General features: G+C 46.2%; 2 protein-coding genes across 2 annotated transcripts; both read left to right on the plus strand.

Moving 5' to 3' along the window:
* The first annotated feature begins 1,369 nt into the window (after positions 1 to 1,369).
* LOC145483733 (uncharacterized) lies at positions 1,370 to 4,201 on the plus strand. Its single transcript, XM_081462282.1, has one exon. It carries the CDS (start codon positions 1,676 to 1,678, stop codon positions 2,246 to 2,248), a length of 573 nt encoding a protein of 190 aa, XP_081318408.1. The 5' UTR covers positions 1,370 to 1,675; the 3' UTR covers positions 2,249 to 4,201.
* Positions 4,202 to 7,351: 3,150 nt separating this feature from the next.
* Positions 7,352 to 9,986, plus strand: LOC145483703 (uncharacterized). The gene has a single exon (XM_081462248.1). The coding sequence runs from the start codon at positions 7,355 to 7,357 to the stop codon at positions 9,974 to 9,976; it is 2,622 nt and encodes an 873-aa protein (XP_081318374.1). The 5' UTR covers positions 7,352 to 7,354; the 3' UTR covers positions 9,977 to 9,986.
* Positions 9,987 to 12,173: the final 2,187 nt, after the last annotated feature.

Here is a 12,173-nt window from a genome sequence, read left to right on the forward strand (position 1 = left end):
ACCATCCGTAGAAACCGGGTTCATATCACGCCAACAGTTGAACAGTCTCCTCCACCAACACAGACCACCCCTCCGCCACTGATCCAGAAACCACCACCGGACAACGGCAACGTCACCATAACACCACAAGCAGAAGAAACTGTAGTTACATGTAACAATCATCCCCCAGCGCAGACACAACACGCAGAAATAGAGAGACTCTCAAAAAATGGGTCCACGAATCTTGCAACTCTAGCCAGCCAAGACAAACCTACAGAACCCATTCTAGGGAACACAAGAACAAGAACGAGGATCATCAAACCTCCTTCGAGGTTTGAAGACTATGAACTGACCTAGAGGTCTACATTGACTTACAGTTGCTTATTCTCTTAGGCCATTTATAGGGCCCATTGTTGTATTTTGCAAGAGACATTTCCTTTTTTTTATATAAGGGGGGAGATGTTGGGAACTAGTCCCGAGACCCCTCTCGGTCCCGGAATCCGGGACATAGATTGTGTATGTGAGGAGATCGCACATGGCAGAAATACAGTTTCTCTTGCTGTTAATACCTCGTCTGTTCCTTGCTTCTCGTGGCACGCAGCGCTAGACTTAACCACCCATGCGAAAAACTCTTCCATTTCCCTGTGCCGCCCGGAACCGCCCGAAAAAGAGCACTTGGGGACAATTGCCTTTCCTACCCTCCCTGAAGACTTTTTAGTTCCCCTCTTGTTCTATTGTTCTTGAGGACAAATAAACCAATCAGAATGGACCTTCTGAGCATATTTTCAGAGGACTTTAGGGGTCCTAGAAAGACGGTTTTTCTTCTTAAAATCGTGCTCTCAAAAAGTGAAGTTAATCATGGCGCGATGCGGGCCAAATCTAAAAACTTCCAAGGTCTTGGTTTCATCCCTAAAACAGAGGAATTACTTCTTTGGCACATAAAATGGAAAGGAGAAACATAAATCGATGTGTAGGTGGCCTCAGAATGGAAGATCAAGGTGTTCAAAGTCCTCAAACCTTTCTGGTGAAGAATTTTTCCTTCCTTCAAGCGCCACGAAAACATGAAGATCGGAGCGCTTTCAAGTAAGTTTTGATGACAGATCGCAGAATTAAAGCAGCTTTTCAGACTTAAGAAACAAAAATAGTACTGTACATTATTACTTCAAAGTTGAATTCAACTTTTGAAACGATCGGGAAGGCCACAGGCGTTAAAATGACTGCAAAAGCTGTCAGCAAAACCTCAAGCTTTCGCATTAGCGGGAAGAATTATTTGAACACCCAGTCATGCAGCAAAGCACGTCTGCGAAATTTTGCACAATTTTTTGCTTTTAAATAGGTTTCTTCGCCTCAGCTCAAATGGAAATTCAGTGTTACTGAACTTCCTTTCGCATTTCTTTCATTTGGCTCCCTGTATTTGGGAATTTTAGGTTTTAAAAGCGAACAGTAACTTGCATGCTGGATTTCTGCATATTTAATTTACGGCGACGTCCAGGCGCTTTCTTTATTTAGTTTATTCGCTTCGTTCAAATATTTTTTGGAGTCTTATACCCCGTTCACACCAAAAAGTTAAACACGTTTAACTAAACATGGTTAAAAAATTACCCGTTCACACCGCGCACGCTCTCAAACTAAACACGTTTAAAACCTGTTTAATTAAACTACCTCTAAAAGGTAGTTTAAACCCTGTCTAACCAACATGGCGGAGGAAAGAGACGATAAAAAGCGGGGAAGGGCATGGGAAAAAGAAGAGACAATAATTCTTTTGGAGAAGTGGGGGGAAGAGAATATTCAGCAACGTCTGAAAGAATGCACCCGAAAAAAGCCAATTTGGCAAGAAATAAGCACTTATCTAAACGCTTCTGGGTACAACGACAGGGATTGCGACTCGTGCAAAACCCGAATCCACACATTAATCTCGGCCTACAGAGGCTACGAAGATGCGCTGTCGAGGTCCAGCAACGCAACTCCTAAAAAGAAGGCACCCTTCTTTGACGAAATTGACGAAATTTTATCGGACAAGCCAGCTACCAGACCGGCTATCGCCCTAAGCTCAACCGCTCTGGAAAGTACTCAAAGCAAGGAGACGGAGCTGACGGACGGCGAGAAGAGCCCACAACCCAGTTGCAGTTTTCCAACCTTGGAAAAACAAAAACGAAAGAAAGCCGACGAGAAGCATCTTCCCAGTCTTCTCGGTAGGTTTGTTGTTGTTTCCATGTTAATGAGAAAATGTTACGTAGTTTGCCACCTGACCAACTTATTATGCAACTAACGTCACGTGAAAAAACATGACAAGATGAGGCCCTTGTTGATTCGGAGTTTTGCGAAAGCCACGTACGATTCAATGTTGTTTACTCAATTCTTCACCTCAAACCACAGATTACAGACCACTACTTTCACGAAAAATCCAAAGAAGTGGACTAGAACACTGTGGAGGAATACCGAGGATCAGGAAACGCTTTATTGCTTTTCACGACCACGGCCAGGGCTGCTTTGTCTGGTTTTATTTTTCCATTTAAAGTCATTTTCAGAGCTTGTGTTTTGGATGTTTGCATTTTTTCATTAGCTTGTTTTACAGCTTTAGCCCGCAAAAATCTACCTGTATCACAAAGCTCAAAAGCTTGCATTTAATGGCTGTCTTGCATACGGTATTTCCACTGGTAAGTGCCCACACTTTAATAAGTGCCCTCCCCTGAATGAGCACCCACCCCCTCAACCAAAATAGCAAATAAGCGCCCTAACTTTCTTAAATAGTAAAGATACAAGGAAAACCTGTTTCTATTGGCAAATAATTTCCAATCTTGTAAGCTGTAACTACACTGGCATCAGTACATGTAGGAAAACAGTTTATTTTCTGTTAGTCACTTGTAGTTTTTTCTATATCCATGTGCTTGCAGAGTTCTGTTATGTGCAGTAGCCAAAATAAAATTTCATATTTTTGAAAGAAAAACTTAATAAGCATCCCCCTTGATTAGGCATCCTCCAACAAATAAACACCACCCCTCTCCCCCCTGGGCTCTTATTCAAGGAAATACGGTATCCCCACATATTTCGAGTGAACTGTGGGATTTGATTTATACCTGGACTTCAAGATTGAAATTGATTCTTAATTACTTAATTATCTTAATTATACGCTGTAAAAGTTATGAGCCATCATCTGTCACACAACCAATCCAGTGAGGGGCGTGGGTCTATTCCTGATTTGACATCATAAACTGATTTGCATCGCAGTAAATCTTTGTAGAGATGCATGCAAAGCAGTTTGTGACATCAAATCAGGAATAGACCCACGCCCCTTACTAGCTCGGTTGTGTGACAGGTGATGCTTAGCTTATCGTAAGTTTTGAAGCCTATAAAAAAGTCCAAAACTGGAAATAAAGGCTAAAAGTTTTTGGAATAGGTGCAAAGTTTTATATTATATTTTGGGATTAGGTGCACTCTTACATTTTCTCATGTAACAAGAAAGCCCTTAATGGCTTAAATTTGTGTCATTTTACAGCTTCTTAAAATTTTTCTTTACAGGTTTTTTAAAATTCTGTATTGAAAAAATGTCATGCACTTGTGTAACAGTAGTTGTTTACTATGGCTACCAGTAATATTTTTGTGACCAGAGCAAGTAAGGTTGCAATGTCTCATAACTTCAGTTCTACATTTAGTTTCACATGCATGTCAATCACATTTCTTGGAGAGGTTCTTTGATAGGTTCTTCTACCAGAAGGAAGCCAGAGATTTATCGGAACATAATAAAATAAACATGATACACGGTTACATGCTGTTTTGCTTAATGTTACTTTATGGGTTAATTATTAATGCTGGAAGGTGAAAGAGTGGTATGTCAAAATAGAACAAGCCACAAGTCTACAGAAAAACTTTTTCATGGCAACAGGTGTTATGCGTACATATTACTACATACATGTAGTACTGTGTACACTGGAATCATTAGAAGTGCTAATAAATCTATTAACATTGAAGCAAAGGGCCTGGGGGAAGGAGGTGCTCCCAAATTTGGACCATACAGGAATCTGCTGCTGAACAGGGTATACCTTTTTTTCCCTCTCTGAATCTGGAGCAGGGTATAGAAATCACTTTTTCACTCTGGAAGAGAGGTACTGGTATAGTGTGATGTTTTGACTCTGAAACAGGGTCAACATTTACCGAAATCCCTCTATTTTTCCTGATCAAGTATAGCTGTGTAACAATACTTCCCATGTTGCAAAGTCAAGTATGTGCTGAACGCTCAAAGTATAAGAGATCGTTTTTGTTTACTCTATCATTGCAGCTCTGTTTAGTTTTATTATCGTTTCTATCGTTTCTATCGTTTCAGTGTTCGTGCCCTTTAATCATTAATCAGAGCGTTTTATATCATGTGATTTAGCTATCAATTTACTTTAAAAGCCAGTCGCTTACATAACCCACGCAGTCATCTCAGTATCGGGGTCATCCGAGTGTTTAGGAGTCAGGAGTTTGAGTTATTTTCTTGGAGTCTATGTGTTTACCTCGCTAACGCAGGATCAGACGTGAGTTTCTATTGTACATATTGATTGCTTTTTTGCTTTTTATGATTTCTATTTTCGCTTGTTATTTATTTAGGTTCATTTCTGATTACGCAATCAAATTTGCCTTGTAGTTTTCACCGCACGTGTACGATAGCTGATTCATTAAAGTAATTTAAAAATCAAGTTTGTACGCTGTGGTTGACGCTTACCGTTCCCCATGTACTTGGGTACGCGACAGTGAAAAGTCTGAGCGATCGACGAAAGGAGGTAAGCCGTATCTTACTATTTAAATACGGAGCCAGCAACGATGGCAAGCCGAGATGCAGAACCGCCAAATGTCGGCGGAACCAATGAGACCGGAGCTAGAAGTAAAAGGGGAATAAAATTGACACCGAAGCCCCTGCAAAACGCCGTTGAAGATAAACGAAGGGAAATTACGAAATCTCGTAAAAGGCTCCTTAGTGTAATGAAATCGGTAGAAGAGTTAAGCGAGGACAGCGAAATCGAGACCGTCGCGCGTGAACTCGCAGTCGCCTCGGAAGAATTCGGAAAGCTGTTGAAGGAGTTGCTTGACCTGTACAGCCAAGGTTCACACGAAGATCACGTAGGAGAAGCTCACCTCAATGAAGAGAACCATATCTTAGAAAGGGCCCTCTTACTTGTAGAGAAGTTAAAAAATAGAATTAGTAGACAATCCAGCAAATTGTTGGAGTTACGATCTGTCTCTTCTCGTCACTCCTCGCGCCGTTCATCAGTCTCGAAAACTAGCAGTACAATCGCTAGGTTGCGAGCGCTAGCCGATGCTAAAGCAGCGAAAGAAGAAGCTCAATACACGCGGCTAATAGCGCAAAAAGAACTCGAGCGCAGGACGTGCGACGCAGAGGCAGAAAGAATTCGTCAACAAGAGAATGCACGGTTTGAGTCCGAGATGGCGATCTTAGGAGCGGATAAAAAAGCCGCGATAGCAAATGCTAAGCTCAAAGTTTTTGAGAACGCCCTATTGGAAGAAGACTTAGAAAGGGAGTCAGAATTGCCAGAGTTCAAAGTTCCCAAAATTAAGACAGAGCAGCGCACTTCACAATGGGTTCACTCTTCTCCCACGCCTAGCCCCCTACCCACGGGAAACTCATTTCGCCACGAGCGCGAACATGATCCGCTAAGCGCGTCAGAGACAACAAAGCCACTATTGTCCGCTGCCCCAAAATTAAAGACATCGGAAAAAACACCTCAACAGCGAATTCCCCTCCTTCCAAACCCAGATCCGCCAGACCAGAATTTAACTAACGAAGATCACAGAGAGGATCGAAACACTGCCTTCCATCGACAGCCACTCATAGCTTCAACTCCGTTCAAAGATATGACCGGAAGTCAGCTAATTGACTCTCTCACAGTCGTGAACCAACAAATAGTAGCTGGTCTGGCTAGGCAAAATCTCCCGAAATGCCAACCTGATGTGTTCTCGGGGGACCCTACCCTTTTTCACCCTTGGAGAAGTGCCTTTAAAGCCATGCTAATGGATACTGATGTGTCCCCAACTCAGGAAATTAACTACTTAAGAAGTTTCACTAGCGGAGCACCACAGCGCTTGGTTGACAATTACAGGAAGCGACAAATGCGCGATCCCGTCGCGTTGCTAAGGGATTTGTGGGCGGAACTTGAGAAGCGATTTGGAAGCGCTGCGGTTATCAGTAACAAACTGCTAGAGCGCCTGCGAAACACAGTGACGTTCAGCGAGCACGAAAACGATAAACTGCAACAGTTCGCAGATCTTTGTGCTGACATCGAAAGTCAAGTGACATTTCTCCCGGGACTCGCATGCCTTAACTACCCGAGCGCTATCCAACCAATAGCCGAGAAACTACCACAATTCGTCCGCACTAAATGGGAGAAAGAAATCGCGAATTATTCCGACAGCCACCGAGGAATGTACCCCCCCTTCTCCAGATTCTCCAAAATTGTTCAGGAACAAGCCAGGACCAAGAACAATCCGAACATCCTCGCTGGTAAGGATGGTGCCCACGTTCCCCCGCCAAAACAACGCAGGGAGCGAGATCATAAATCGTTCAAGACAGGCATTCGATCCCCGGCTGAAAACAACGAAGTTCCCAGAAAAGAGAAGAAGGAGAATCCCGGAAAGAGAGAGACAAGGAGTAAGCATTGTCCATATCACGAAAGCAGCGCGCACAACCTATCGGAGTGCAAGGCCTTCGCTGCAAAAACACTGGAAGAACGCACGCAGTGGATAATGGACGCGTGCCTGTGCTTTCGCTGTTTCAGCAACGCTCACATTGCAAGCGAGTGCAACACGCCTATACAGTGCACGATCTGTGGGGACAAGCGCCATAGTGCCTTACTGCACAAGGAGAAACAGCCGCCCCCCAAACCGGAGAATGAAGCAGTCAGCGCGAAATGCACTGCACTCTGTGAACCTACAGGAGGTGTGTCTTGCAGCAAAACCCTGCTGGTGGACGTCTATAGCCAGCGTAGCCCACACCTTACCAAGCGTGTCTACGCCATCATCGATGAGCAGAGCAACAGCTCTCTCGTCACCAGCGAATTAGCCGACGACCTCGGAGCAGGTGGCCCCCTAGAGAAATACTTCCTATCCACATGCAGCGGTGAGAGAGAGGAGAAATACGGCCGGCGAGTAGCTGGCATCACAGTACGATCTATCAGTGGAGCAGAGTTTGTCTTGCCTACCCTCACCGAGTGCGATACCATCCCACAGGACAAACGTGAGATTCCAACCCCAAGCATGGCGAGGAGGTTCCCGCACTTGACGGCCATAGCTAGCGAAATACCTCCCCTAGATGAGACTGCCAAAGTTCACTTGCTAATCGGCCAGGACGCACCAGAACTGTTAAAGGTTAGGGAATCCAGGAATGGCCCGAGAGGAGCACCCTGGGGGCAGCGACTGGCCCTCGGCTGGACTATCAGTGGTCAGATGTGCCTCGACTTCCCTAGTGGCCCTGCGCACATTCTCGCCCGCCTCACAAATCTGTCCACTAATACATGGAGAGAAGGAGCCTGGAGACGGAAGCTACGAACTGGTGCCCTGCCCCAACCAATTCAAGATCACAGACCCCCCTTTGGAGCGCCCCCCTGATAGTATCTTCAAGACTACGCGAAACGACAACGAGCCCAGTCTCTCCCACGAGGACCGCGCCTTTCTAGAGATTATGGAGAGAGGGATACACAAGAACGCAAGTGGTAACTGGGAAATGCCCTTGCCATTTCGTGATGAACGCCAGACAATGCCAGACAACCGAGCCCAAGCCATGCAACGCCTACAAGGGCTTCTTAAGACGTTCAACAGGAAACCTGAAATGAAAGCGGACTACCTGGAGTTCATGGGCAAGATAATCGAGAAGGGCCACGCCTCTCCTGTCCCGCGCGATGACGCTCCGCCTCCCCCTGGGCGTTCTTGGTACTTACCGCATTTCGCGACCTACCATAACACAAAGCACACTATTCGCGTTGTGTTCGACTCGAGTTGCGAGTTTAGAGGAGTGTCGTTAAACAAAGTGCTTTTACCTGGCCCTGACTTGATGAACAACCTCATTGGAGTTCTAATGCGTTTCCGCAAGGAGAATGTTGCCATCATGTGCGACGTCGAACAAATGTTCCATTCATTCCACGTAGACCCGGCACACAGAGACTTCCTTCGTTTCCTGTGGTTCGAGGATAATGACCCGTCGAAACCCATCACAGAATATCGCATGAACGTCCACCTGTTTGGCAATGGACCGAGCCCCGCAGTCGCCACGTATGGACTTCGCAGAACGGCGGTAGACGGCGAGGAGAAGTATGGCGAGGAGGCCAAGAATTTTATATGCCGTAATTTCTACGTCGATGATGGTTTGGCTTCGCTGACGACCGCCCAAGGAGCGATAGACTTGGTGAAAGGTACACAAGCCACCCTAGCCACAGCTAAGCTACGACTACACAAAGTCGTGTCAAATTCAGTGGAAGTCATGGAAGCCTTTCCTGCTGAGGACCGAGCAAAGGATGTGCGTGACCTCGACCTGCGCAGCGACAGTCTGCCCGCGCAACGGTCGCTAGGAGTTTTCTGGGATTTGGAGACGGATGCCTTCACCTTCAAGGTGTGTTCACCGGAGAAACCATTCACCAGGAGAGGAGTCTTGTCTATTGTCAACTCTGTGTATGACCCGCTCGGTTTTGCGGTACCTGCCATGCTCGAGGGGAGAAAAATACTACAGCAGCTCGTACTCATGGGGGAGCGAAGAGCCGAGAACAAAACCCCCTTAGCCTGGGACGACCCTCTTCCTACCGCAATGATGAACCGGTGGACGTGCTGGAGAGATTCTCTCCTGGAGTTACAGCACCTATCTGTCCCCCGCTGTTACCACCCAAAGGAATTTGGCACTGTGACCAGAGTGGAACTACACGCCTTTTCTGACGCGAGTCAGGACGCCATTGGAGCTGCAGTCTACCTCCGCCAGTTCAACGAAGTAAACGAGATGTCCACGTCTCTCGTCTACGGTCAAGCCAAGGTTGCCCCCGTAAACCCTACAAGCATCCCACGACTCGAACTGTGCGGAGCAGTGCTAGCAGTTCAAGCAGCTCAGAGAGTTATCAAAGAAATTGACGTAAAGATCTCGGAGGTGACATACTACACCGACTCGAAAGTAGTGCTAGGCTACATCACAAACGAAAGCCGCCGGTTTTACGTCTACGTGGCCAACCGAGTACAGCTAATCAGAAGTCTGTCTACCCCAGAGCAGTGGAGATATGTGGAGAGCGAGCAGAATCCAGCAGATTTGGCCACGCGCGGAGTTCCCCCTGACAAGTTAATGGCATCGACCTGGCTCGGAGGGCCAGGATTCCTTAAAAGACCGCAAGGTACCCCTCGACCGGATGAAACGTTCACACTCGACGCGAGTGATCCTGAAGTTCGCAAGGGAGTGCTCAGGGCCAAAGTCACAATGGATAAAAGAGGCGAAGAACCAGACGTTTGGGCAAAAAGATTCCAGAGGTTCTCCTCCTTAAGGTCCCTGCAGCGCGCAGTCGCCAATCTTATCGTTGTGGCAAGAGAATTCAAACGCCGTAGAGACTCCAAAGCACGAGGAGTTAACCCTAGGAGTGAAGTGCCTAAAGGACCGGGCAAACGTAGACTTCCAACAGTCGAAGAGTGGGATCAAGCTCTGCGCGTCATAATAAGCACCACACAGAGAGCAGCATTTAGGGAGTTGTTGCGAGATGCCAGGACGGAGCCCGAGCTACCGAGAGAAGTTCAGCACGGCGCAAAGAAATCCCTCAAAGGCTCACATCTGTACCACCTTGACCCGTTCCTTGACAACTACGGGATCCTGCGCGTCGGAGGCAGATTAAGGAGAGCAGAGATGGAGTACGGAGAGAGACACCCAATCATACTGCCAAAGAATCACCATGTGTCACGGCTTGTAGCGAAACACCACCACCTCCAGGTGCACCACCAAGGAAGACAGATTACCGGAGGAGCCATTCGACAGGCAGGATTCTAGCTCATCGGAGGTCATGACACTGTGACGAAAGTCGTCGGAGCTTGTGTTCCCTGCAAGAAGCTAAGAGGACCACCACTGGAGCAGCGCATGGCAGACCTTCCGCCTGATAGGACTGAAGTCTGTCCTCCCTTCACTAACGTGGGCTTCGATGTTTTCGGGCCTTGGGCGGTGCAAACGCGTAAAACAAGAGGAGGGACCGCGAATGCTAAACGCTGGGGTCTGGTCTTCACGTGCCTCAGCAGTAGAGCCATACACATTGAAGTCCTAGAAGCCATGGATGCCAGCGCCTTTATCTGCGCACTGAGGAGATTCTTCGCGCTACGAGGCCATGCTACGCTTCTTAGGTGCGACAGAGGAACTAACTTCATCGGAGCCAAAACAGAGCTTGGAGAAGCAGTGTCGGAGCTCAACGACAAGAAAGTGGAGAAATTTGTGACGGAGTACGGATGCAAATGGGAGTTTAACCCTCCCCACGCATCACATTTTGGCGGCGTGTGGGAAAGGCAAATCAATACCATCCGTCGAGTATTAGATGCTATGTTTGCCGAACTGGGCAGGCCTCAGCTGACACACGAGTTGCTTATCACACTGATGGCTGAGGTGGTAGCCATCGTTAACGCCAGACCCATATCTGCGCTGCCATCCGACCCAGACGACCCACTACCTCTGTCTCCTGCGATGTTACTGACAATGAAAACACGCCCAGCTGGACCCCCTCCAGGTCAGTTCCTACGCCCTGACATATACGCTCATCGTCGCTGGAGACGTGTTCAGTTCCTAGCAGATCAGTTTTGGACGAGATGGCGACGGGAGTACCTACAAAGCTTGCAGCCCCGACGGAAGTGGACAGAGATGCAGCGAGACCTACGCGTCGGAGATGTCGTCCTCATGCGAGACGAGTCACGGCACCGCAACGACTGGCCACTGGGACGAATCTCAGAGGCCATAAGAAGTGAGGATGACAGAGTTAGAAAGGTTAAAGTTGACGTTGTTAGAGACGGAGAAAGGAAGACCTACCTACGACCCATCAAGGAGCTTGTCCTACTATTGCCTGATGACGGAGAAGAAGTTGATCCAAAACCAAACTGAATAGTGACATGTAACAAATAAGTAACAAGGATTAGAATCCTTGGGCGAGGAGTGTGCTGAACGCTCAAAGTATAAGAGATCGTTTTTGTTTACTCTATCATTGCAGCTCTGTTTAGTTTTATTATCGTTTCTATCGTTTCATTGTTCGTGCCCTTTAATCATTAATCAGAGCGTTTTATATCATGTGATTTAGCTATCAATTTACTTTAAAAGCCAGTCGCTTACATAACCCACGCAGTCATCTCAGTATCGGGGTCATCCGAGTGTTTAGGAGTCAGGAGTTTGAGTTATTTTCTTGGAGTCTATGTGTTTACCTCGCTAACGCAGGATCAGACGTGAGTTTCTATTGTACATATTGATCGCTTTTTTGCTTTTTATGATTTCTATTTTCGCTTGTTATTTATTTAGGTTCGTTTCTGATTACGCAATCAAATTTGCCTTGTAGTTTTCACCGCACGTGTACGATAGCTGATTCATTAAAGTAATTTAAAAATCAAGTTTGTACGCTGTGGTTGACGCTTACCGTTCCCCATGTACTTGGGTACGCGACAAAGTATATGCTTTATGTTATACTTTCTCTCATTGGTTTTGCACTTTTTGTCTAGAAAAGGATCACAGGGTTATCGTTTTTGTGACTATCAGGTCCAGTACCTCACCTTGGAGGGCCTCAGAACAAAACGAAATTTACTCAGACTGTACCTTTTAAATTTCATGAAATTTCATTTATAGCCTTCACGTATCAAATCTGATTGTTTTTTTAGGATCAACATTCATCTTAAACATGCCTGTGAGCAACCTTTAAAATCAAGCACTGTTATCCTCAGCTCTTTTAGGAAGTTAAAACTATGGGGAGAAATTTCAGTTTTGAATATGGTCCCCAGTAATGTAGTGAGCATGGCACTTGAAATGACAATCTGTAAATTAAACACCCCAGTTAAAACAGCTCTGTAATATTAACAGATAACTTTTTCATTCAAGATTTATCCACCCAAAAGGCCAATCATTCTGCTCTCTTATACTCGGTCATAAACACCAGTGACTTGCAGTTTGCAGGGAAACATGACTAGCAGTGCATGCGTTGCAGAAAACATTGTAAAGTTTCATGTCC

This window comes from Orbicella franksi, chromosome 4 (assembly GCF_964199315.1).
Source record: "Orbicella franksi chromosome 4, jaOrbFran1.1, whole genome shotgun sequence".
NCBI lineage: Eukaryota > Metazoa > Cnidaria > Anthozoa > Scleractinia > Merulinidae > Orbicella > Orbicella franksi.

Coding starts and splice junctions, on each gene's coding strand:
- LOC145483733 (XM_081462282.1), top strand. CDS start 1,676: ATGGCGGAGGAAAGAGACGATAAAAAGCGGGGAAGGGCATGGGAAAAA.
- LOC145483703 (XM_081462248.1), top strand. CDS start 7,355: ATGGCCCGAGAGGAGCACCCTGGGGGCAGCGACTGGCCCTCGGCTGGA.